This window comes from Alligator mississippiensis, chromosome 10 (genome assembly GCF_030867095.1).
Source record: "Alligator mississippiensis isolate rAllMis1 chromosome 10, rAllMis1, whole genome shotgun sequence".
NCBI classification, from domain to species: Eukaryota; Metazoa; Chordata; order Crocodylia; family Alligatoridae; genus Alligator; species Alligator mississippiensis.
The window spans coordinates 35,571,416-35,598,716 of record NC_081833.1 but is presented as its reverse complement, the minus strand read 5'-3'; the positions used below and the strand labels follow the sequence as shown (position 1 = coordinate 35,598,716).

Below are 27,301 nucleotides of genomic sequence, written 5' to 3'. Positions count from 1 at the left end.
GTAAGGGCTGATTGTCAGTGGAGTGTGGCTTGTCCAGTGCCGAAAATGTTTGTAAACCGAGCCCTGATAGGGCATGAGAAACCATTGAAAATCTGGCCTACTGTTCCTTGGAAAGCCCAGCCCCAAACACCAACCATGCATTTCACTAAACAAATGCCAGGCCTGGCCCAAAGCATACTGGAGTCAGTGGCAGGGTCTCTACTGACTGCAAGGGGCAGGCTCCCGGTGGATCTGGCTCTGGGGGTCTGTAGGAGTCATGCCAGTGCAATACAGTGGAGTAGCATCATACGTGTATTTAACTTACGCGAATTCAACTATACGCACTCAGCAAAAAAAAAAAAAAAGAAAAGAAAAAAAAAAGAGAAGAATAACAGTTTAAATAGTGCGGGCAATTCTGCTCACTATTCCACTCAATGAGTTCCCGCCTCTCATAGTGTGAGCATCTCGCCACGCTGAGTGCGATTCTGGTGTTTAAACATACGCAATCAACTTCTCGAGCTGAACCAGAGCCAACCACTTTGTCTACGACTCGCTCTCCATCACCCAAGCCTGGCCCATTGTCTCCTGGATTGACATCAAGCCCTGACGACCCCCCAATATGGGCGATTTAAGGGATTTTCAAGGCTAATTTTGACTATATGCGATTTTTGCCTTACACGTTGACTTTAGAACCTAACACCCGCGTAAGATGCGACTCCACTGTATTTCCTTACCGGAGAACATCTGGAGGCAGCTTGGTTCCTGCTAATGAAACATACTTGAGGACGGAGGCGTTGCTGAAGAATTGCTTGATAGCAGGAGTGACATCTTTCACCCTTCTAAAAGAAACAAAAAACAGGAATCATATCCCAACCTATTCTCCCCCCCTCTTCCTGGAATGCTGATTTTTCCCAGAAATTCTCTGCATCCCTCTGCTAGTAGCAATACACACAGCACTCTCATCACACGTCACTGAACCCAATGCTTTAGAATAGCTGCAACATCTTTCAGAAGAAACCCTCTGTAACAAGCGCTCCTCCCAGGGTGGCTGTGACACCCACTGGTGGTCACTCGGCCCCTGCTTTGCCCTCACTCCTCATGCTTGTTCTACTTCACCTAACCTGCCACACCTTGTTATTCTTAGATCTTTGAAAAATGGAGGCTGCCCCAGGGATTCCTGATCCCAAGCTGGTATTCAGGTGTCTCGACTTTGCTTTAAGGGCTTATATATGGCTCAACTGCCCCTTACACCACACCCATGCCTCACAGATGTCACCGTTCACTATCAAGCTGTCTCTTTCTGCCCACACCTGGGGACTTCACCCATCTTGGCCACTCCTGGGTATGGTCTTGGGTCCCTGACCCTGATCCCACCACTCCTGAGGCACTGGGCCCCTGGCCCTGACTCAGCCTCTCTATGGGCTGCAGGTCCCTGACCCTGTCAGTTTCTGGCTATGGCCTCTCCTTGACCTTTGGCCCCTCCTGGGCACTGGCCCTGCTCTTGGGCCAGTTGAGATCTCCAGGCTCCCTGACCCAGGTAGTCACTGGCTGTAGCCCCTCCTTGACCTTTGGCTCTTCCTAGGACAGTTGAGACCTCTGGGTTCCCTGGCCCTGTGCGCCCTGCCTGGGTTATGAATCAATGGCTCTGCCTCTCACCCCTTGCAAACTAAAGGTCCCTGACCCTCCTTGCTTTCACAACCCTTCAGCTGCAGCCCTGCTCTTTAACCGTGGCTCCTATCTTTTGGGCCCTGGCCCCACGCTTAGGCCACCTAAGACCATTACCGCCCTTTGTCTCAATTCTCAGACAACTAGCCTGCTTATCCCAGTCCAGATGTTTGCCAGGAGCCTTGCTGCAGCTGTTCAGGAGTTCTTTGCATCTCAGCTGCCAGGATCAAGCCACAACCCCAGCTCAGGCTCTGGGCTTAAATCCTGTAAGCCCAGCCCCATTTTGGGTCATGTGACTCCTAACTGCCTCCTGCAGCATCTGCAGACTGCTTTATCTGCAGTCTGCCTCCTCTTAAAATAGCAGGAGCACCAAGCCTCCTGCTACACCCCCAAATACACAAACCTTTAACAAGGAGGATGTGTTCTTATCTATGAATTGCAAGATTTCGAGGGGGAGGTCCAAGCTAAAAACAGTACCTAAGTCTCTGACAGGGGAGCACGGAGCCCTCCTGCTTCTCATCTGTGACAATCATGGAAACTTCCTCTATATGAGAGACAAACCAGGTCAAGACTACAGATAAAAGCACCCTGCAATGCCAATAGACCACATGTACAAGCAGCAACCAGAGCATGAAAAATCAAAAGCACAATTCATATACATGTAACAAGACTCTTTCAAATGATCTTTGAGATTCTGCTCAACTGTTATCATAAAGGACTCTATTATTATTTAAAATCATTTGCATTTCTACACTTTGCTTTGCTTTTCCGTTTGAAACTCTCAGAGCATGCAGTAAGCATTTTAATTAACTGATCCTCCCTGCCCCCCTGCAAAATAATGTATTATCCTCATTTTTCAGCAGGTAAAATTGACAAATAACAATGTAAAAAGAAAACTGAAAAATCATAATGTCACCTAGGAAGTCAGCATCAATGCTGAGCACAGAACACAGATCCCCTGACCACAGCACCTTGGTTTTACTAAGTATCCCACCTTCTACCCGTTACAGGACCATATAAACACATATCACTTTATTACTGAAGAAAAAAAATGTTCCCTGCCATAAAGTGCTTACAGCTTGAGTGTTTTGCTTTCATAAGAAAGCTGCACCAGTCTAAGTTCAGGTGTGACTGCAAACCTGTGTGTTCAACTGGTGCAAAATAGCCCTGCAAACAGGTCACAGCAGAGGATGTCCTGTTGATGACGTTTAAGCTGAACAAAAAATAATGCAAATATCTGTGTCCACAGTGTGTTCATTCTGAATGCTTCTGTCCCCAATCAGATAGTGGGAGGGAGATGGTTTTTGTGTCCCTGTTTTCTTGAAATTCATAACTAAACATTTGATCACAACAGCACAGAGAGTTCTCCTCAGGGAGTGTTAAGGACAGAGGCCTCATATAGACATTTAGTTTCTCCCAGAAGAGTCACTGCTTTCCCAGGAGAAACCACAAGTGTACAGACATTTAGGCTTTCTCTCCCAAAGTAAAAATAGCCACCCTCAGAGAAAAATGACTTGGGAGCAACCAGGATTTATTCACTCCCAGGAGAGTTTCTGGACATGCTGTGAGACTTTGCTATAAGGAATGCAGCAGTGTGATGGACACACAAAGCAGAAAGACAGCACTGGAATAACTACTAGGTCACCTGATTGGCTGCTTGGGCCCATGTTCAACAATCTTGCCTAGAGAAGAGGGAGCAAAGTGCCATGAATTCATTCCTGGAAGTGCACCTGTGGCGATCACAGCTACTGCACTAACAAAGCAGTGAGAAGCACCTCCAAGCATACAGGTGACAGCACACTGAAGACAAGCACACCTCTGAGCCCCAGCAGCTAGACACAGATACAATGATAAGGGGTGGGGGGGAAATCCTTGAGCTTACTTGTGTGAATAGATGTTTTTGGAGAGATCCAGATGCACAAGGTTAGCACGGCATCCCTCAGCTAATGCTGCAAGAAGCTTAAAAAGGAAAGAAAGAACTGTAAAATGAGGAAAGGGCCACCCAGCTCACTCTTCACTTCACCCCTTCATTCCCCCTCCTTCCCTGGCCTCAGTGGCTTCCTATGCTACCCTGTTGCTCCTGGACTGCAAGACAATCATGCTCCCACATCAAATCCCTCTTCAAACTCCTTTCAACACAGACCACAGCGTCCATGTTTCTGAAGCAGAAATGCTGCTGCCACCTTCGAAGAACTAAACCTCACATTGCCTGAGAGGGAACCTCCACCTGCTCCACCAGGCTGTGGGATCAGGGACTTGTCTCTTCTGCTGTGACCTGCTGTAGGCAGGAGACATGAGGCCCAGGGAAGCTAGATGACTTGCCCAGTGTTATGTAGGAAATCCATGGACCAGCAGAGAACTGAACCCATGTCTCCCAAGCTCACTCACTCACAACTGGGCCATGCCTCCTCATTAACACCAATGACAGCCCTTTACAGTGTGTTTGTTGCTTGTTTTACACAGACACTACCGGAGGGCTTCAAGGCATGATTCTGCTATGAAAGTGCAACCAAAATGGCTCCCCTGGTGGCTCAGTGACATCTGCTGAGCTGAATGACCAAGTGCTATTTATTAGTCCCAGGAGCTCTGCAGAACAAGTCCAGCTGTGGGGGAGGGGGTTTCTGTTCCTTCTTTCCCACCAACAGACATGTTTATTAATGACCTGCTTTTCAGAGCTATCAGCACCTGCAGCTCCCAGTTAATATCAGGCCACCACCAGCTGCACAGCTCCAAGAGCAGTGGGGCCACAGAGTGTCACCAAAGGCATAAGAGGCCTTGCAGACACTTATTGGTGATGATGACACACAAGGGGGAAAGGAGCCAGCTGACTCTCAGACTATGAGGAGTTGGCAGGGCTGGCTGTTTGGGATAAAGGGGGGGGGGGGCACTTTTGGTTTGTAAATGAGCAACCTGAGATGGAGTCAAAGAGAGGAGGACACTGATACTCCAGGCCAGAACAGCCTTTTAAGATTTTTCTCTGTCAGTGAAGGCGATAGGAAGACTTACACATGGCAGTGACAGCACAGGGAGCATCAGGAGGCAACGAGCCCATCTGGAACCCTGACTTTGGCTGAACAAGTCAGCTGCAGGTTCAGAGAGCTGATGTAATTCAAGGCTGAGCTCTAAATGCAGCACTCAGTGCCAAGGCTGAGCCAAGCCTGGATACTGGAGCAGAGACTTATTTCTGATGTTTAATAAACTGCTGCATCCAGATTTTCACTTCTGATCATTGGGCATGAGACACGCAGCATACAGTGTGAAGCTCCTACTTCTCTCTGCAAGAAGGACTCCTCACCAGGTGAAATGCAGTCTGTGTTAGCTCATCTGCAAGAGGATGTGGTGTGGGTGGGGTGGGCTGCACTGGCATGCAGAATACTGACTCTTTGATTGCACATTCTGCACAGCAGACCTACGGCTTGCAACACCCAGGCACAAGCCCCAGTGATGACAGCAGTGCCATGCTGCTGTACAGCAAGGGCTTCCTGAGCCATGTAAAGTGTGTATGAGTGCTGTGGTCAGTGTAGAGAAGTGGCCGGTCACTTACTGCATCCAAAGCACAGTCTGTCCCAGACAGGTTAAGGTGAGATAATGAGTTGGAGCAGCTGAGGAAACTATGCAAACTCTGCAAGAAAAAGACATGGGTTTAAGTAGTTCCTAAGAGGGTCTCCAAAGGCAGCAATTCTTCCCAAAGGGAGTCAAATGCGGGATATTCTTGGCTGCAGATGGTGATCTGGGGCCTGGGCCACAGGGAGTCTTCACTGTTACCTGGGGCCATAGGAGACTGGTTAGGGGTGCATGGGGGTGCACATGCCACCCCTGACGGGGCGGGGCCAGTGCCCCTCCTGACAGCTGACACTGATGCTGTCGGTAGGGCTGGTGCCCCCAGACAGGGCCGTCATCATCAACGGCTTCTGCAGGTGTCCCCCTCACCCCAGATTCAGGAGGCACCAGTCACTCACGCCTGGGGCCTGGCAGCCAGTCAAGTTCTTTCCCTCTTTAGTGCTGGCATTTATAAAAGGAAAGGAGAAAGCAAAGACAAGTCAAATCCACCAGGATTTAGTACACACCCCTGGCCAAGGGCTCCCCTTCCTTCTTGTACAGGCCTCCGGGTGGCTGCTCAGGCCCTTTCCTCATGCATCAGAGAAAGGTGAGAGAAACCAAAAAGGAGGCAGCCAAGTATGATTCTCAGTACTGGCAACTAAGGAGCAAAGCAAACTGCGACCACATTTGATAACCTGCCTGTGATTCTGAGGATATAATCAGGGGCCTCAGCACCAGATTTTCAGAAACACTGAGTGTCCAGAATTCCCGCTGAAGTCAACGTGCATGGAGTGTGATAGGCACCTCAGAGTTGGGTTCATGTAGTCTCAGGCTGGGCACCCAACACCAGCAGCAACTTCCAAACATTTTGGCATTGAGGACAATATGGATAGCTGAAAATCCTGCCCAAACCTTGCAGCAGCGGGCCCACCTGAAAGGCCAGATTGCCCCCTACCTAAATCTTTAATCTTCCAGAAAATACCAAAATGCAGCGTGCATATATGCAGGCACACACGTAAGAGAAGAACAAACCTGCATGTGTACATGTGCACATGCAGGGGGGGTGTATGTGTGTGTGTGGGCACCTACTTCCACATGCAAGCCAGCATGAGAGAAAAGTATTGGATCTCTAAATCTGCTTGGGTATTATCAGCATTTCTCTGGCTAAAACCATCCTGCCACCTACACACTCTTCATACATACGCTAGCATCCTCTGTGGCAAGAATGCCAGGATTTCCAGAGAGATCCAGGTGATAAAGGGAAGTACTGAAGACTCCATTTGCTGCAAGGGACTGGCATAAAGTATTCATTCCTGTGAGGTGGGAGGAAGAAGAAATCAGAAAAGTAACCCTGTGTGGCAGGCAAGCATTGTGGTGAGCGAGTGGATTCACAGCTAATGGACACAGAGAGAGCAAGAGCAGTATTCCAGAACCTTGTTGACTCAGAACACCCTAGTGCAGCCTCCCTTGGCTTGGACTGTGGCTTGGTGAAGCTGGGAAATCTGGGAAGATCAGTAAAGAAGTGATTTCCCATATTGGGTGCAATTCCATGGAGGATTCTCTCCTTAACGATCCGTACGTAACCCACAAGGCACTTTGGACTTAAAGCCATAAAATTGATAAGGACCTTGAGGGTCATCTAGTCCAGCCCCCTTGCACAAAGGCAGGATTCTCTGCTCCTAACCAATCCCAGACAGCTTGAAAACCATTGGATTCAACAACTTCCCTGGCAGCTTGTTTTTTGTCCTACAGCTCTCCCCATTGAGATAAAGAAACACTTTTAAAGCGTCAGCCCTCACATGCTACAAGAATCCAGCAGCAGAGTGCCCAGCAGAGCCCTCTGGCTTCTTGACACTGAAAATATCTCCCTCTGCAACACCCACTGGAAGTTCCCAAGCCAGCCAAGGGGGCAAAGCTGCCCCAGGACAATGAGAATTCATTGCATCATTTAGACTAGACTAGACTGTACCTTTAAATTATATTGCCTGGCAAGTGCTGAAGCCTCATCACTCTTCCATGAACATCATAAGGGGGAATGCAAGCCAGAGCAGCCCCTGCTGTACCCCCTTTTACACTCCTGCTCCTATAAGGCCAGCTGTTCTGGCTGCTGCCAGTCCCTGCCCAGTTTGGGAAGGTTGCCAGCACTAGCATAGAGCAATATGGCCTCTGCAGATGTTCTCAAAGTTGGCACAGTTCCCTTTGCTTGCCTGAGCCCTCAAAGGTGGCACAGAGGATCTCTGAGCCCCATTCCCAGACCCCAAGCAACACCAAGGAAACCAGATACCTTTTGCAGTCAGCGAGGTCCTGGAGAAGTTCAGGCTCTGCAGGCCCTTTGACCGTTTCTCCAAGTGCCGGCTGAAAGCAATTATCCCTGAGGAAAGAGCAGAGTTACCCTTGGGACTACGCATGGCAGTCTACTAAGTCACTACAACAAGGTGGTAACAGGTAACATCCTGATCCCACTAGCTTGGCCATTTATTCAAGAACGTACTTGGAACATTATCACTTATCAGCAAACACTGGCCATCTGGAGTGGTAAGCAAAGGAGAAGCAGCTTGCCCTCCACCAGCCTGACCAGGCTGGCAATTCTCAAGGCAAATTTGCCTTCCCAGTGAACATCAAATTCAAGCCACCTGCCAGAAGCAAGCATCCTGAGCCTGATGAAATAATGCTGTGCTCAGATGCAGCAGCTCCCTTCATTCATATTGATAGAAAAGGCTTGTATCAAGCCCTGAAAAGAACTAGGTGCTAAGGTTGATGGCTGAGTTATACAACAGGCAGCAGGTTTGCTCCTTCTGCTCATGGAGAAGCTTTATACAGCCCTGTGCTAAGTCTGCAGTAAGGCAAATGATTTCATGACTAGCTATGAAGAAAGTCCTTTGGTTCATGAGCAGTAACTTGAATGTTGTTTATTTGATTTTGAACTCAAGTTCCCATCTGCAGCTCTTGTAATAAATATGCAAAACAAAATGAAAATCACAAGACAGCAATGCAATAACCCTAAAATAATCCTTCAAGGGGCCCTGTTCTTGTCCTCATTTCCCTCCCACCCCACACACTAGGGAAAAAGTGGGCTTTTCAATTTCACTCAGGAGAGGTTTAGCTGAACTCAGAAGGGAGACTAGCTGCTTGCCCAAGGTCCTGGCAGGGTCACACCAACTGACCCTATCCACTGTTCTTCCTTGAAGGGCACCCAAAAAGCACTTGGCACAGGCTCTGTCTGTCCTGGTGAAGAGATAGCAGGCTACAGCCCAAGGGATAAGACATGTCACAGCTGAGTGCAAAGCACCAGCTGTTGGCACAGTTCCCTTTGCTTGCCTGAGCCCTATTCCTTGCTTCCCCCCCAGCTCTTCTTGTGGATTTATAGGGCCCTTAAACATATAAAGGTACAGTCTACACTAATGGGAGGGTGGCCTTTTTGGCAGATGTGCGATAAATTAGTCCTGCATCCTCCCTGACTTCCACTCCCATCCCCTTCCTCTGTCCAATCTGCTGCTCTGCTTTCTGCTTCATACTCTGTGCTCCCTTCCTGATCTGCTGCTCTGCTTTCTGGCCCCTGGCCTGTCTGCTACTGTGCTGCCTATCCCCTTCCTGATCTGCCACATGCCATACACAGACTGCTTATGCCACTGGTGGTACACATGCCACAGGCTGGCCACCCCCAGTCTACGTTGTTTCCCACCATGCTAGAGAACACTCTGCCCAGTTTCTCTTACTGTGTACATGACAAATGCTGTTATTCTGATTCATTTAGTGCCCAGTAAAGGGACCCAGTCTATTAGGATGGGAGCATGAGGTACCTCTGTCCTCCAACTGGTTGCCAGCTAGACTGATTGTGCTAAGAGCAGAGTCTGGGTGCCTGCTTAATGCCTGGGCCATCCTCTGAGCAAATTCACTGCAAGGAAAAGGAGCACACTTTATAATACATCCCATATTGCAGAGAACTGGCACTACTGCAGTGCAGGCCTCTAAAGAGATATCCCCACTGTGCCTCCCAACCATTTGCAAAGAGATCCCAGCCCATGCTAAAGAAAATAGCACCTCAGCCAAATCATGTCTGCATGTTGGGGGTGAGAGGGGAGCAAATGCACACCTGTGCACAACTCCATGGATGCATTAGGCTTCTGAGGTGCTATGGGAATTGTGCTGAACAGTGGTTCTTGCTTTACCAGTTTTTCTAGCCACATAACCATCCCAGCACTGGGTGATGCACAAAGGGCTAAGGGACATGATCACAGACATGGTCCCACTGCCTTTCTGGTAGGCAGGCTGTGGTTCTCCTTGAACACGGCATAGCAGACCACTGTCTCATGCAAAGAGCAAAAGGATGAACATGCCCCTGCATGTCCCATTCCTGCTGCGAGGCGTGAAATTCAAGGCCTGGGCTGAGCCCTGGAAATGCCAAAGAACATAGACACTGTCTTTCCCCTCTCTGAATTAGTTAGAAAATAATTTGTTCATGCAAAAAATAAAACTTATGGATTTAAACACTCCATTGGCAGGAAACTAATAAGGAAGCGTTGCTCTGTTAGCTACACCGAGCATACTACACTGTTCATAGCAGGCCCAGTACACTCTGGTATGTCTATGACCCCTGCCAGACACCAAACCAACTCTCCAAAGGTATCCGCATACATAGCTGGGCCCAAAGTTGTCAAATTACTTTTCCAAATGGGACTTGGGTTCCTATTTTGCTAATCCCACTGACTAGTAATGGGAGCTGGGTGTCTCACTCCCTTAGGCACTTTTGAAGCAAGCTAAAATCTGTGGGTACTTATACACAAGCCAGGGGGCTGCTCCAATGCACTGTAATTACAGCACATTGAAGCAGACACAATTAATCGAGTCTGTTGGAACGTGATAATTACTGTGCTCCAGCCAGCCTCCACATCTCATGTATTAGTGTCCCTGTGCTTCAAAATAGCAGCGGGGGTGCTTTAACTAAAGCTCTTGGAGCTACTCTAATTAAAGCACCCCCTTCCCCCCCTAGTCTCAGAACACATGTAAAAATGCCCTTTGTGTCCTAATATTACTCCTAATATTGTTAGGAGAATGTGGGGTTCTTCCACTTTCCCTCATTTCTAGCCATTTAAAAAACATCCTGTTGAAGGTGACCACCAGGCAAGGGCATCCTAGAGCTGGTTCAGCATCACTTGAGCATTTAATATAGAGACAGTAATTCAAAATTCTGCATTTTTGCCTTTTTAACACTGGGGAGCTGAGGATGTATGATGTACAGAACTGCTAGTGAAAAGAGGCAGGAAATAAAGGCAAGGGGTCACTTTTATAACTCAAACTGAAATCAACTACATTTAGAGAACATGGCAAGGAAAGAAAATAGAAAATTTTCCTTACTATTTTAACCCACTGTTTTCCAGTACCAACTCTTCCAGTGTCATCGATTTGCTGAGCATATACAGCAGCTGTTCAGAAATCTCCAGATTCTGTGGGAGAGGAAAACCTTGTTATTTACAGGACAACACTTAATAACTTTCATACCACATGGCTCTATACGTACCAGCCTGAAGTCCTTACAGTACAGCTTTGTGAACCACAGGTTGAAGGACAATGCGGCAACACTAAGGGCAACATCTCTGCAGTAGGACAAAGGGATAGAACAATGAGTGGAGTTATGGAGAGGGTGCCTGTAATTAACATGGTAATTATTACATTAAAGGAGCCAGGTTGCACATATGCCATGGGTAGAGAGAAATTTTTCATATGAACAGTTTTGTGGTTAAAAAAAAAAAAAAAAAAAGCAAGTTTGCCAACATAAAAATGATCCACAAAATTGGTCACGTTTAATGTAAAAAAAAAATAAAAAATCTAGGAGTCAGAAATGTATCATTTTTAAAAATTCAAATGACTTTTTTCATTTTAAAATATCCTGCTCATTTGAACTAGCTGTAAATAAGCACCTGGTCACTCAAGCTGGAGAGGCAAAACGGATGGATGCCCTACTAGTCACATCACTCCCTTGTGTGCTGCTGGCCACAGAAACTGGCTTGCTTTAAGTGAATTAGCTGGATTGGGCTAAAAGGCTCAGTCAGGCCAGTGATCTTTTTTTGTGCATATGAAAACACATAATAAGCACGGTGCAGAGTGTTGGCTGGTCCTTCAGTTTTTGTTTCTGACACTAATTACATTGCTTTTCAGTATTTAAATGGCAATAAGGATGTCTCCCTAGTTATTCCAGGCATACTAGCTCTGAAGGGTGACCCCGTTCGTTCTCCAAGGGTGTTCTAATGTCACTCTTCAAATGCAGTTCTGCTGTGCAAAGTGATTCTGTAAAGCTGGACCCCTGGGCCCCAACATTATCACCACCTCCTGAGTCCAGTCCAGAAGGGCTCAGCTCACAGGTAATAAGACTGCTTACTCGGAGTGCTGCCAGCCCCTTAGACTCATCCTGGGACTGGAGCATCAAGCTGAGCTCTTTCCTTCTCCTATGTTACCAATGGCAATGAAGGTTCTGAGAACTGAGCTCTGCCTGCAGGGCCCTGTCTTTTTCTCTTGAGTGGGGTTGAATATGGGGCAGCTGATGAGCATTTAGTAAGCAATTCTGTTGATGATGCATGAGACAAAACAGACTACAGCACCCTGCCCCATGGCAGTGCTGTCTCTACAAGACCCAAAGGAACAGGCTCCAGCCCCCTCTCAGGGGGCCACATTTCTGATTTTAACTATGCATATGCACATTCCTTCTTTCTAAAGACAGGTGAAGTGGCTTAAGAGACCCTCAAACAACCACCTCAGGTCTTTGCTTTTGATGTTTGAAATTAGTCCCTCAGAAGCCAAAACCAGAAGCAGCAATTACCACATTTACAAAATGCATGCAGAAAAAGTGTGTTCTCCCTCAGGCTTATGTGCAGGGGGAAAAATGTAGAAGAAATGCTAAGAGAACTGATAACCTCATGAGGCGCATCCACACCTGCAGGCACATGCACTTGCAGCAGCTCAAATAGAAATGGTGCAAATTTGAACAGGAGTTTTTTGCCTCAGCACGTGTGCCCAGACACGCACTTTGGTGTGGTGCAAGTTGTGCCACTTGGGGCAAGATAACCCTGCCTGGCTCCTCCCAGATCTGCAGCCAGGGGGAGGTAGAGCCCGGGGCCAGCATCTGTCCTGGCCCCAGCAGTATAAAAACCTGCCCTGAGCAGCAACTCAGAGCTACTTGTCCTCAGGAGCTTATAGGGGGAGGATCCTCTGGGAAGAAGCTGGCCATGCCCCTTCCTGTCCCAGGCTGTTACTGCTGGTTGCTGCAAGCTTGGTCTTGGGAGCTTCTGGGGAGAAGATGGCCAGGCCCCTTCCAGCCTCTGGCTACTGCTAGCTGCTGGCTTATTCTCAGAATGTTTGGGGGGTAAGGTGGCGGCAACCCTTCCTGCCTTGGGCTGCTGTCGTTGCTGCCCCCCACTCCCCAAGGCGGGGATCTTCTGCTGCATGCCACTGCCCCCCCTTGGGAGGGACCCACTGCACCTCCACTTCTGCACCCCTATTCTGGCCTGCTGCCCAGCCTGCCGCCAAGCCATGGTTGAGGGACAGCCTGGGGGTGGAGCCTGCACTACTGGTGGGCCCCCTCCCCCACCATCACTGCCAGAGCTTAAAGATGCCTTGCCTGCCCCAGCTGCCTTGGCAGGCCACCCCTCACCTTCATTTTCACCTGAAGCACACACTGAGTGGCTGAACTGGATGGCTGCTACCATTTGTTCTGCTGCTGCCCCCTCTCAGGAGAGAAGGAGACTCCCTGCTGCACCACCTTACACCACTCAACACCACACCTGCACTGGATTATCCCTAATTGACTGATTGCTCCTGCCCTCCCCACATCTGATCCTGGTTTGTTTTCACACCTATTGCTCTGCTGCTGAGTGCCTGGCTGGAAGCCTGAGGGGCTCCTGGACTGATCTTTTACATCTGCCTCAGCAGCCTTCCTTGTGTGTTTTTTGCCCATGTGCGTTCCCCCCCGTCCCCTACATTCCCGAAGCATAGCCCTCCTGGTTTTTTATTCCTACGGAGCTGTAGTTCAGTGATCTTCAGCCCCCTTCCCCCACCCCCTACTTCCCCCACAACTCCAATCTGCCCCTATTAGATTCACCAGCCCCACTGTATATTTCAGTTTTCGTTATTATTTTCCCCTCCCTGATGTGAAGCAATGGCAGGGCAGGAACCTTCAGGGGAGTGGGGAAGGACAGATACCCCCACAGAGCTTCCTGCAGCCCCCACTTTGGGGGTAGATCCCAGCCAAGCCCCCAAGGGGATGCATGCCCCTTCAGGCCCCACCCCAGAGGCAGAGTCCAACCAACCTCCTTTTGGGGGTGGAGAAGCCTGCAACCTCTGCTGCAGGGGCAGGCAGGACTCCGGCAGGGAGCCAACAGGGCCAGGGAGTCTCCCCTAGCCAGCCTGCCCCCCCCCCCCGAGGGGTTCCCGAGCCCCCTTCTCCACCATCAGGGGCCAAGGGCAAGGGCAATGGGAAGGGCTCCTCTTCAGCCTCCTCCGCAGCTGGGGGTGACAAGGGCAAGGGCCTTGCCCCCAAGCCTAGACCACCAGCACCTGAGGGGTGGTGGTCTAGCTCCAAACCCTGGGGAGGATCATCTCCCTGGTGTTGGCCTTCTCGCTGGGGCAAGACCCCAGGCTCTGCCACATGCATTCCTTCAATCACCACGTTACGATCCAGCTGGCGGCAGGAATGTGGCTAGAGGCTGAGGGGTACCTCATGATTTCTTTTCAGGGGGCCCTGGTGAGGGTTTTCTATATGCTGGGGGACCTATGATGCTTCCAGTGCTGCGCCCCAGGGCACTTGTGTCACGAGGGATGGGACCGGGTGCGTCAGCGAGCGGGGAGGCTACAGGAGCTGGCAAGGGATGGGGCCAGGTGGGGCAGTGATCTGGGGGGCTCAAAGAATGGGTGGGGGATGGGTCCCCCCATGGTCCCCTCCCCCCTCCTCCAGCCCTCCCCACCCCCTGCTTACCAGCATGGAGCCCAGGTCCAGCTTCCTGTGGCTGACATGCTGCCTGCCTTGCACGGGCAAGCAGCGTGCTTCAACACTGGGGCAAGGGCCAGCCACAGCAATGCTCTGGCTGGTTACCAGAGCGTCTCTGTGAAGGACCTGAGCCTCCAGTTGCCTGCCCCGCTTTTTTTGCCTGGGGTATTTTTTGCCCCCTGGATATCCAGGGGTCTAATTTTGCCCCCACGCTGCAAATTTGCAGTCGGGGAACATTTTTTTTGTTCCTACACGTGCCTCTTGCAATATCTCAATGGGCTTTGAGATGCTGTAAGAGGCACATGTGTGCTTGTCTGGACACGCCCACTATGGCTTGTCACTCATAGAATCATAGAAAAGTAGGGTTAGAAAAGACCTTTAGAGTTCATCTAGTCTAACCCCCTGCCTGAGGCAGGATCAGCACTATCCAAACTGTCCTATGCAAATCTATTGTCTATCCTATTAGCTAAACTACACAGTCAACCCTGACACAACACAAGACACACCACCCTAACCTGCCACAGCTAAAGCAGAGGGACCATGGCGACCAATGTCTTGCTGCTGCAAGGCTTGTTAAAATACGCTGGAGAGATCCAAAGAAGAGAACTATGCCTCCCCACTATAGAAGATGGCAAACCCCCCACACAGTCCACACCAATTTAACCATAGGGTAAAATTCCTACCTGATGCCCTCACTCCCGACCCACAGTCCCTTGCCCCCCTAGGCCATGCTGGTACCCTTCACTCCCAACCCACAGCTCCCTGTCCCCCTCAGCCCTGCTGGGAGGGGGGTGGGGGGGCTAACTGCCCCCCACCCCACTTGGGCTGGAGTGGGATGGCTACAGCAGTGAGTGAGTCTAGCCCTGGCACAGGCTGGAGGGAAGAGAAGGGAAGGCCTGTGGCACCCTCAGACCTGAGCTAAGGCTCCTGCACCATGCCAGGCAGTCTAGTCACAGCCCCACCCACCCCCCAAGCAACGTCTCCTGGTCACCCCACCCCTGCAAGTACAGGCATTGGCCCCGATGCTGCCGGCCCAGCCATGCAGCTCCCCACTGCCCCCAAAAAATCCTCCTGCCATCCCCTTCCCCCACTAGAGAGGCAGGCGCCTCCCCTTCCCCCCTCCCCCACCCCGCCCTGATGCAGCCTTAGTGCCTGACCACTTTTCCCCAGTGCCAGCAGGCACCCCCCCCACCACCACCACACATGCACCCATCCATCCACACCTACACGCACACTCCTGGACAGTCCCCAAGTCCTGGCCCTCCAACCCCACCAAAAGTGGGGTCTTGCAAGGATTTGTTCTAGGCCCTATTTTGTTCAACATTTTCATTAATGATCTGGAAATGGGGATGCACAGTAAAATCTCTAGGCTTGCAGATGGTACCAAATTATTCCAGGTAGTCAAGTCCCAAGCTGACATACAGGAGCTGCAGAAAGATCTCACCAAGCTAAGTGAGTTGGCAAAAAATGGCCACTGAACTTCAATGTCAAGAAGTACAAGGTAATGTACTGGGGAAAATAACCTTAACTATGTATACACAGTACTGGATTCTGAACTAGGTTTTATGACTCAGGAAAGGGACTTTGAAGTCACTGTAGATAGTTCCTAAAAAATATCAGCTTGGTATGCAGCAGCAACTAAAAAAGTCAATAAAAGAGCTGACTAATTAGCTCTGCAGTAAATGTCTCAATGTCTACATGCGCACCCCTGTTAGGGCAAAGGAAACTAATAAACCCTTGTAAATAAAAGTACTACTCTGCTGTGGAGTTTTTTCATGCACAACAGAGCACGTGTTGACACTGACCCAGCTGGCTGGAGCACAAGGGTGCTTCAATGTGAGGGGCTGCCTGCTGGCTACCCCCAACGCTAGAGCACCTTTGTGCCCCAGCCAGCTGGTCTGCAGCACATTAAGCCCAGTCAGAGCAGCCCTGGGCTGGCAGGCTGACCCTCAGGGTCCCCTGCTAGCCAGGGCTGCTCTGACGAGGCTCCACATACTGCACATGAATAAATGCTGGAGCTGATTGCTCTGGAATTAATTGCTCCATGGAGCACCTTCAAATAGCATCCAGGAGCAAAAAACTCCAGAGTGATAAGTTCTGAACTTTATTCATGTACACTAATTGTACATGTAGATGTACCCATTAAGAAGGGAATTGAAAACAAAGCAGAGAACATCATCATGCCATTCCAACAAATCTATGGTAAGCCCATATCTTGAATACTGTGTGCAGTTCTGGTCCCCATATCAAAAAAGGACGTAGTAGAATTAGGAAAGTGATAGAGAAGGGCAGCCAAAATGAACAGGTGCCTGGAGCAGTTGTCATACCAGAAAAGACTAAAAAAAGCTAGGACTCTTCAGTTTCAAAAAGAGAAGACTAAGAGGGGACATAACAAAGGTCTATAAAATCATGATTGTTATGGACCAAATGAACAGGGAACTATTGTTCACCAAATCCCAGAATACTAAAAATAGGGAGCACCCGCTGCAGTTAGAAGTGACAGGTCTAAAACAAACAAGATAAAGTATTTTTTATGCAACACACAGTTAATTTATGGAATTTGTTGTCACAGGAGGTGATGGAGACAGATAGCATAGGCAGGTTCACAAAGGGACTGGATACATTCATGGTTATTGATCTATGAATAGTTGTTGAACAGAATGGCTAGAGATGTTTCCTCTGGCATCTCTAGCCCAATCACTTGTAGATGCCAGGAAGGGAGTTAAGTAGGTCACTCTAGAAATACCCAGTTTGATGCTCCCACTGTGCAGCATCCACTTCTGCCCTGTTGGAGACAGGATACTGGGCTAGATGGACCAAAGGGTCTGACCCCTATGGCACATATGTTGTCACTGTAGATGATGAGTAGGTAGCACTCTGGCTTGGCAGGTATGCAGCTCTGTGCATGTCTACCTGAGTATAAATCTCAAAACTGTAGCAGGAAAAAAAACACATCCCCAGTGTCACAATGGGCAGTGAAGGACAGCCCAAGAAGTGAAGGCCAGTTCTAGGTCCCTGTCATGTGGGAAGGGGGAGGGATGTTGAGCACATGGGCAGAATCTTATTTTTCCATACTCACCCAAATGGTAATTACCCAGCCACATAACCACGATTTTTAGCACTTATGCCTAGTTATTTATCCCATTCTATGTGCAGCATGGGTACAAAAGTGTTCAGGTGGTTATTGAGTATGAGCAGTAGGCTGCTTCCTGTCCCAGCAGGTACACGACTCTGTACACATGTACCCAAGCATATATCTCAAAACTGTAGCCTGACAAAAATCAGGAGAGGATCACATATGTTTTACTCCAGCAACCTAGTAGTTAAGGCACTGCAGGAAGCAGAAGATGCAGGTTCTAGCCTCCACCCGTAGAGTGGGTTTGAACCTGCATCTCCCCAGCACAGTGCTCTAAACACCTGGCCACTGGTTAAGTTATAGTTCTGCAGGGCACCCCAGGAGGAAAAGCAGAAACCACCTGAATCAAAATAGCTAAATCAGTTGCAATTCATTGATGTTATCTGGTGCAGTTCTGTGCATGCACACCTTCATTCTGGAGTGTCTTAGGGTAAAGTTACACTTTACACTTAGACCATACTAAATCTGTGGAATGTTAAGCGACGTTGAGGTTAGATTGTGCTGTGAGCAGTTGCATGATAATGATTAATACCATTTCTTGCCTCAGAGCTCTGACTTGCCACTAGAGGGCTGGTGAGCAGGGGCATGGCTAGAAGCCAAGACACCTGGGTTCCATCCCCACTCAGAGGGCAGGGGAGCAGGAATGGAGCATCCTGGGATACTGGAGGACTAAAGATTGCTTGTTTTCTCTCTGTAGAGCAGGCTGAAGTTACTCTAACATGAGGTAGGTAGCACAGCCCAGAGTTAACACTTGCCTGAAGTGGTGTAACTCTGAGCTGCTCAGAAGGCACTTAGCAAAGTTATCACTCATTAACATGCAGATTCTTGTATTTTAAGTGCCCTTAGTATGGTCTCAGTGTAACATATAACTTCACCCTTGTTTTAACTGAGCCTGTTAGCAAAAGAGAAAAAAAAGGATTTCAGATAGATTAAGTTAACCTGAAATAAAAGGTGGGAACTAAAACTGCTTCCCTTATTTTGGTGCCAGTTTGTGCATAAGCTTGCCCTCGGTCACTAAAACCAGTAGGCCTGATTCTGATCCACATAGAAGCCAGTCCAGAGAGCATGAAGAGGCCATTAGTGTCACTTTTCAGAGCACAGTTCACTTTAAATACTCCCTTGCAGTAAGGTTTAGCCAGAAATGGACCAGGCCTCTATGTCTAGAGATATTTTCTGGGTGGCTATAGGCAAAATGTAGTTTGCCACCCCTCTCCATCTCGAGTAATCTTATCTGATGACAGAATTACATGAAGGCTTACCTGCTCTCAAGGTGGCTAAAGTCCAACAGGTTGAACTCTCGGCAGTCTTGGCTGTTGTAAATATTGTCCACATCCTGCCAGAAAGACAAATCGGCACATTATCACAGAGAAGTTCCTTTCATCTACACTACTCAATGGGCTTACAGTGGAGAACGACCACACAGTCAGTTTTAAATTGTCTGCATTCACAAGACATAGCAAGCTAATGAAGAAGGAACATTTCCAACATCCGCCTAGATAAATGGTCACCATCCAGGTCACAAAGTGCTTGGATGCAGGCGCTGAGGTGGATGTTGTCTACCTGGACTTCAAGAAGGCTTTTGACACTCTTTCTCACCTCATTCTCATAAAAACTAGGTGACTGTGGCACTGATGCCTACACAGTAAGATGGGTGGCAAATTGGCTCAATGGTTGCACCCAGAGAGTGGTGGTAGACAAGTAATTTTCAACCTGGAGGGATGTGGGCAGTGGAGTTCCCCAAGGCTCGGTCCTTGGGCCTATGCTATTCAACACCTTTATCAGCGACTTGGAGGTGGACGTGCAAAGCACTCTGTCCAAATTCACTGATGGCACAAAGATGTGGGGAGAAGTGGGCACACGGGAGGGGAGGGACAGAATCCAACTAGATCTAGACAGGTTACAGAGGTGGGCAGATGAGAATAGGATGGAATTCAACGCAGACAAGTACAAGGTGCTGCATCTAGGGAGAAGGAACCTGCAACATACCTATAGGCTGGGGAACACCCTTCTCAACAACACAGTGGCTGAAAGGGATTTTGGAGTCATGGTTGACTCCAGGATGGACATGAGCTGCCAATGTGAGGAAGCAGTTAGTAAGGCTAACCATACGTTGTTGTGCATCTACAGATGCATCACAAGCAGGTCCAGGGAGGTGATCCTTCCCCTCTATATGGCACTGGTCAGGCCACAGTTGGGTCCAGTTCTGGGTGCCACATTTCAAGAGGGATGTGGCTAGCATTGAGAGGGTCCAGAGGAGGGCCACTCGCATGGTCAGGGGGCAGCAGGCCAGGCCCTACGAAGATAGACTAAAGGGCCTGAATCTATTCAGCCTCCACAAGAGAAGACTGAAAGGGGATCTGGTGGCCATCTATAAACTCACTAGAAGGGACCAGGGGAAAATAAGTGAGGCTTTGTTCCCCTGGGCACCACGTGGGATAACAAGAATAACAGCAACAAATTGATTGAGAGTAGGTTCAGGCTTGATATCAGGAGGCATTACTTTATGGTTTGGGCTGCCAGGCTCTGGAAGGGGCTCCCAAAGGAGGTGGTGCTCTCCCTTACCTTGGGGGTCTTCAAGAGAAGGGTGGATAGATATCTGGTTGGGGTATTATGATCCCAGAACTCGTTCCTGCCCAGGGCAGGAGGTCAAACTTGATGATCTGTTCAGGTCCCTTCCAACCCCTAGAAACTATGAAACTGGATTAGGAACTTCACTGCAAGGTGGTCCTTCCCCGAATGATCTGGGGGCAGCAGAGCTGTCAGCCTGGCTGCAGGCTTGCCACTGGAGCAAGCTCTCTGTGATCACCTCATCCAGAGCAGAAGTTAATGCTTATAGGAAAAGGAAAGCAAACAGAACAAATACGGCTTATTTATAAGCCAGAGGAGAGTATGAGGCAGAGCTCCTGTGCATGGCTGGAGTATGTGGTGGGCTTTCTAGGAGAGGATTTAGCAGGTGAGAAGGCATAATACTTCCCAGGAGATACGCCCATCACCAGCCATCCCATGAAAAAACAGCCAGCAGAAAAAAGAAACATCATGGGTGAGGAGAACTACCAATGCTAAGTCCACAATGGACGTCCCATACATTAACAGAAAAGCCATAAGTCACCCATCTAGTGCCCAGAGCAAATTGCTGACTGCATTGAGTTTATCCAGCCCAGGTCAAGGAGTCCAATCTTGTTGTAGCTTGACTGCTTTCACTGTGGATTCCTGAGCTTTGCTGGGATGAGAGCAGGTAGACAAGTAAGACTAACTCTCATCACAGCTCTGACCCACCCAGCTGGATGTTAATAGCTTTGAAGCGTTGTGGGTAGTGCTAGGTTGGAGATGGGTTTCCCATTCCAAGTAAGTTTTCAGGATATCAAAAATGTTCCTTTTCTGCAAAGGGCAAAACAAAAGAGATGTGAGACCCAGAACCTCACAAGTTCCTTCCCTATCTTACTTGGACCAGGGACCAATCTATCCCACATCCCAGCTACATGCCAAAACCATGCAAGGAGCTGTCACAGTCAGCAGAACCACATATGTTTCCAAAGGAGTTAATATAACCAGCCTCCCCCAGCAACAGAAGAACAAGGGAGTGGGTAAGCTATAGCTCAGCGCTCTGGAGAAAGGAGGGAAGGGGGACATAAATAGAGGAGTGGGGTAATGGGAGAGCACTGACTCTGCCTCAAAGAAGGAGGGCATTCCTTGAGGGGTGGGTCGTCCCCACCCCCCCAGTAGTTTTCTTGTAGTCTGCCAGGCCACAAGGGCCAGGACAAGCCCTGCCAAAAGGCTAATGGACAGCTCCTCTCCTGAGAACCCAGCACTCACTTTATCATCAGGTGGGGACTGTGCAGGAGCAACCAGCCTATTTGCCATTTCACACTCTGTGCTGTATACTTGGAAAAGCTCTAGCAGAGCCCAACCTTCCCTGTTAGCTCTACAGCAGCAGTTTTCAAACTAAGGTACGTGTACCCCCTGGGGTGTGCAGCACTTTGCCAAAGGCATATGCCTAAATTTTAACAATGGTGGTGGAGATTTTGATTGGTCAACATGCAGTTAGTAATGGTACTACTGCACATGGACATCAGTGAACATGCATGAGCAGCAATATTTTTCAGGCAAAAGGGTGCATGTCCAAAGAAATTCGAAAACTGCTGTTCTGTGCACACAGAAGGCCACTACGATATCAGGTAACCAGAAGCACCTTTCACAGAACTTCAGGAAAGAGCTGTTTTCTTTGTTACCCCAGTGAGAGCCACAGTACAGGACAGCACAGGTGTAAGCAAGTGCAGGGTCAAGCCCTACAGCATCAGGCCATATACCTAGTAACTGACCAGGCAGGACTGGCATAGACCATCAACAATCACTTCTCCCTCTTTCTCAGTGAATTCAGTGCTAGCATCATGTGCCAGATATTTAGCCCTCGAGACCGAAGACTCCCCATTAAACATTGATCAAATGCCACACAGACAGCAGCTGAATAGGCTTCCTCACACCAACACTTCAAGTCTCCACTAATTTGCTTTAACTCTAGGAAATGACCTCAAAGGGAAGAAGATGGTGGTGGCTCTCCAAGACGAAGTCAGCCCCTGGCCTCTTTGCAAAGCCTGCCAGCAAGAAGCCACTGAGTGCTGATGACCCAAAGGAATATTTAGAAACAATTGAAGAAATTGCATGTATTACTTCATTCAAGGCACCTGGAACAAGCTAACTGATAAATATCCTACGGTTCCTTTCAACTCTTCATACAAGCTTACCCACTGGATCTCCTCCCTGAAGGCAAAGCCGTTGTAATCACATAAAGCAGCATACGTCTCCGAAAACCCACCTATGAATGGAAGACGACATTGACAACAGAAAGATTATCAGAAGCCCCTGGTGGAAAGCCAGGAGAAAGGACATATAAGGCCTTTCCCCAACTAATCCCGAATCAGGACTTGAGAACCTCTCCCTGTCTGATATTGACTCCTTCGGTGTGCATGTATTCCACTTTCCCAGCTTCCTAGACAGAGGAATATGCCCTGAGAAACATGGTCTGCCTGGCCGCGCTCACTCTGCACATTCCAGACCTGGAGTGGGGACAACGAAGCCTGCTCCTAAGAAGGCCTCCACTGCCACTCTCAAGCATGCCAGTTCTTGAGGAGCAGCAGGGCAGACAGCGACACTCTCATTGATACTTCCCCGCCTCCTTTCTGGGTCTGGGGTGTGTGGAGAAGGAAGAAGTGGGCAGGACTGTGCTTCTCAGCACTCCTCTCAAGAGTGATATGAAAACACTACACACATACTCTCAGTGAAAGAAGGAACATGGACCAAGATATCACATATAACACAACTTTCTCAGGCCAAAACTCTTTTATTAAAGGAGGATGCTTGGATCATAACATTATCATTTACCTTTTTTAAATCTTTTTTTTTTTTAAATCAGTGTTATATACATGTACTAAAACATACAAAAAGCTATACTTAATCTATGTTAGAACTGCAAACCTGAGCCATAAAAATGTAGGAAGTACCAGAATTAGGGTGACTCAGCAAACTTTAAATTGCCCCTTTATGCATATACAGCATAAGACAATCTTATCACATGCCAGAAGTGTAGCAGGGCAGCTAGTTTTATGTCCCACCCTCACAAAGGCCCAGGACTGCTTCCCCTCCACCCCACAGTTACACTGCCATCACATGCATTATTACCTACAACTGTTTTCCACAAGACTTCTGCCTTATATGCACACGTGACTTCAAAGGGACTACTCATGTGAATGAAGTTAAGTACATAAGAAGAAATGCCTCCACAGCTGGTACCAATAGTATTTATACATGTTCTCCAGCCTATGACAATGGCTAGAAAAAGAGAGTCCATTCAGTCCACCTTCCTATACCCTCCACTAGCCCACGGTCTTTCTGAGATCTTGGGATTGGAATTATATTAACTTGTGCCAACAACATATACTTTACGTGCATTATGTGTCATGTCTTATATTTGCGCAGAGGCTGACACCATACAGCTCCTGGCTAGGCCCAAGTCTTTCAATCTTAGAGGGTTATTTATAGAATTTTTTGGTTTCTTCTGATACATGTCCACAAAAAAAAAGTTGCTTACCACAAGGCCCTTGGTTGTTCTGCAGCATTTCCTCTAGGGATTCTGTCGTCTTTCGGATTCTCTCATACAAATTGGGGGGAGAATTCTTGAGCAGTTTCCTAAGAAAATAACCCAAGGTTAGGCAAAGAAAAGGCAAGAGGCAGAAAGTGTCTTCAACCACATGTAGTGGCTCATGCTACATACAGACCCAGAAAACAGCTCCCTGCTTGTTTCAATAGGAAACCTTTGGATTTATTTGCCTTGTTACTCCCTATGCCCCTTTGTGAAGACTAGTCCATTATACTGAAGGAACACAGTAATACATGTCCATTTGCCTCCAAATTGAAATTGTGTGTATGCAAGATAGTGTAGGTCTTAAGTAGGGGAATTGCGAGGCTTTCTGCAGCACTCTACCAGACTGCCCCACTGTATGTAAAACACCTCAGGCCCTGATGAGCAAACGTATAAGGACTAGCCTTACCCAGGTGAAGAATCTGGAAAGACCTTTTTAAGCGACATGGTGACGTGGATGACAATCTGCTCCAAATCATCAAATGACATCAGCCTAAAGGCATAAGAAGATGTATCGGTTTCTATGACAACCTGTAGGGACAAAAAAAAAGTGAGAGACAAATGACATTTGAGGAAATGAGCAAAAGGTAAGTGAGCAAAAGGAAAGTCATCACTAGGCATTCCCACTAGGGGGAATGCCTTACTGGACCTGGTATTGGTAATGGGGGATGATATGGTAGGGGACCTACAGATTGGTAGTCACCTGGGGGACAGTGATCACCAAATAATAGAATTCACCATAAGACGTCGAGTGGGTAAGGTAACTAGTAGGGTGAAAGTGCTAGACTTTAGGAAAGCTGATTTCAATGAACTCAGGTGATTAGTCAAGGATGCACTGCAGAGTAGGAGTTTTGAAGAGATGGGAGCCCAGGAAGGGTGGCTGTGCCTTAAGGAAATGATCCTTCAGGCACAGAGGGAGACAATCCCGATGTGAGGAAAAAGAGGGAAAGGGGCCAGGAGGCTTCCTTGGCTGACCAGAGAAATCCAGGGCAGCCTGCGGACTAAAAGGGGAGCGTATAAAAAGTGGAAACGGGGAGAGATTACCAAAGAGGAGTATTCCTCCTCTGCTCGCGCTTGTAGGGAGGCAGTTAGACAGGCCAAAGCTACCATGGAGCTGAGGATGGCATCCCAAGTAAAGGCTAACAAAAAATTGTTTTTTAGATATATAGGGAGTAAAAGGAAGGCCCAGGGTGGAATAGGACCCCTACTAAATGGGCAGAAGTAATTGGTGACGGACAGGGGGGACAAGGCTGAACTCCTCAACGAGTTCTTTGCCTCAGTGTTCCTAAGTGAGGGGCAGGACAAGGCTTTCACTGGGATTGTAGAGAGGCAGCAGCAAGGCGCCAGACTACCAAGCATAGACCCTGAGATGGTGCAGAGTCACTTGGAGGAACTGGATGCCTTTAAGTCGGCAGGCCCAGATGAGCTCCATCTGAGGTTACTGAAGGCACTGGCTGACGTCATTGCACAGCCACTGGCGGTAATATTTGAACACTCGTGGCACACGGGCCAGGTCCCAGAGGACTGGAAAAGGTCCAACGTGGTCCCCATTTTCAAGAAGGGGAGGAAGGAGGACTCAGGCAACTATAGGCCAGTCAGTCTCACCTCCATCCTTGGCAAAGTCTTCGAAAAAATTATCAAGGCTCACATTTGCGAGAGCCCGGCAGGAAAAATAATGCTGAGGGGAAACCAGCACGGGTTCGTAGCAGGTAGATCATGCCTGACTAATCTAGTCTCTTTTTATGACCAGGTTACAAAACGCCTGGACGCAGGAGTAGGGGTTGATGTCGTTTACTTAGACTTCAGGAAGGCCTTCGATACGGTATCCCACACCATACTGGTGAACAAGTTAAGAGGCTGTGACTTGGATGACTACACAGTCTGGTGGGTGGCGAATTGGCTAGAGGGTCATACCCAGAGAGTCGTAGTAGATGGGTTGGTTTCGACCTGGAAGGGTGTGGGCAGTGGGGTCCCGCAGGGCTCGGTCCTTGGACCGATACTCTTCAATATCTTCATCAGCGACTTGGAAGAGGGAGTGAAGTGTACTCTGTCCAAGTTTGCGGATGACACAAAACTGTGGGGAGAAGTGGACACGCCGGAGGGCAGGGAACAACTACAAGCAGACCTGGACAGGTTGGACATATGGGCAGAAAACAACAGAATGCAATTCAACAAGGAGAAATGCAAAGTGCTGCACCTAGGGAGGAAAAATGTCCAGCATACCTACTGCCTAGGGAATGACCTGCTGGGTGGCACAGAAGCGGAAAGGGATCTTGGAGTCCTAGTGGACTCCAAGATGAACATGAGTCGGCAGCGTGACGAAGTCATCAGAAAAGCTAATTGCACTTTATCGTGCAGCAGATGCATGAAAAACAGATCCAAGGAAGTGATACTTCCCCTCTATTGGGCGCTGGTCAGACTGCAGTTGGAATGCCGCGTGCAGTTTTGGGCGCCGCACTTCAAGAGGGATGTGGATAACCTGGAGAGGGTCCAGAGAAGGGCCACATGTATGGTTAAGGGCTTGTAGGCCAAGCCCTATGAGGAGAGACTGGGGCACCTGGACCTCTTCAGCCTCTGCAAGAGAAGGTTGAGAAGCAACCTTGTGGCTGCCTATAAGTTCATCATGGGGGCACAGAAGGGAATTGGTGAGGTTTTATTCACCAAGGCACCCCCGGGGGTTACAAGAAATAATGGCCACAAGCTAGCAGAGAGCAGATTTAGATTGGACATTAGGATGAACTTCTTCACAGTTAGAGTGGCCAGGGTCTGGAACGGGCTCCCAAGGGAGGTGGTGCTCTCCCCTACCCTGGGGGTCTTCAAGAGGAGGTCAGATAAGCATCCAGCTGGGGTCATCTGAACCCAGCACCCTTTCCTGCCTATGCAGGGGGTTGGACTCGATGATCTGTTGAGGTCCCTTCCAACCCTAGCATCTATGAATCTATGAATTATAAAAATTCTCAGATATTTCAGTAATGAGAGCAAATGAAAAAAGCCATAAGCTAAGAGAGACAATTTACAGAGGTATGAAAAAGTCTTAGCATTATTACATATGATGATAGATGAAAACTATGTTCAAATGGAGTTGAGGCTGAGAGTAATATCAGTAATTCAAGTAACTATATAAACAATAGTGTAATTAGTTGAAAAAGAAAGCATTACAAACCCAAGAAATTCCACATTAAGGTTGAAGTTAAAGAAAACCAACCCCAATAAAGTGCAAAAAGTATACAACTTAAGGACAGAAATACCCTTAGCTATGTGCTATACTAACATCATATCATAACCATGTGATGATGACATTTTAGTATTTGTGATCTCAGCTAAATTATATTGTTTTAAAAGGCATGGGGGCACTCCATGCAGTCTGTGTTATTAGAGTTTAAAACAAAGGGAGAAAAGGTCAAGTGCAGAATGCTACATTTATAAAGGACACATTTTAAATTTAATTTTAACTCTAATCAATGATAAAGTACAAAACTCAAATCAGCCTTAATTATGGCACTGCAAATGGTACCTCCATCCTAAATCACCATTGACAAGGTAAAAATGGGCAGCAGATTCCATGCCAGGTGAGCTCTCATGGTAGTCCATAAAACAAGTGAACTCCATTTTTTCCCCACTGCCTTGCCAACTTCTGACCTGGAGGGGCAGCTCCCATGAAGTCACTGTATTTACACCTACACAGGCTATGTCTGAACATTGCCCAATTAATTTTTTTTCAGAGATTCACACCAGATAAAATAATAGGTTTAGTTTGAACTCCCAGGTAACATGGACAATAAGAATTCACCAAGTCATCCATGTACTCAGTGTTATGGCTTGTATTTGACTAAAGCCAATCTTCCAGCTTACATAACACATTTCAATC

General features: G+C 48.3%; 1 protein-coding gene across 1 annotated transcript in view; it reads right to left on the bottom strand.

The window, feature by feature from the left end:
* Nucleotides 1–27,301, bottom strand: part of CARMIL2 (capping protein regulator and myosin 1 linker 2) — a 129,212-nt gene that overhangs the window by 79,803 nt on the left and 22,108 nt on the right. Inside the window, exons 5-16 of the mRNA XM_059713291.1 lie at nt 23,843–23,964; nt 23,383–23,480; nt 22,040–22,110; nt 18,557–18,630; nt 10,703–10,829; nt 10,540–10,628; nt 8,985–9,079; nt 7,469–7,555; nt 6,388–6,497; nt 5,189–5,266; nt 3,527–3,603; nt 714–818 (exon numbers count right to left, since the gene is read on the bottom strand). Of these exons, the coding sequence (XP_059569274.1) occupies nt 714–818; nt 3,527–3,603; nt 5,189–5,266; nt 6,388–6,497; nt 7,469–7,555; nt 8,985–9,079; nt 10,540–10,628; nt 10,703–10,829; nt 18,557–18,630; nt 22,040–22,110; nt 23,383–23,480; nt 23,843–23,964 (1,133 nt within the window). The remainder of the gene's footprint in view (nt 1–713; nt 819–3,526; nt 3,604–5,188; nt 5,267–6,387; nt 6,498–7,468; nt 7,556–8,984; nt 9,080–10,539; nt 10,629–10,702; nt 10,830–18,556; nt 18,631–22,039; nt 22,111–23,382; nt 23,481–23,842; nt 23,965–27,301) is intronic.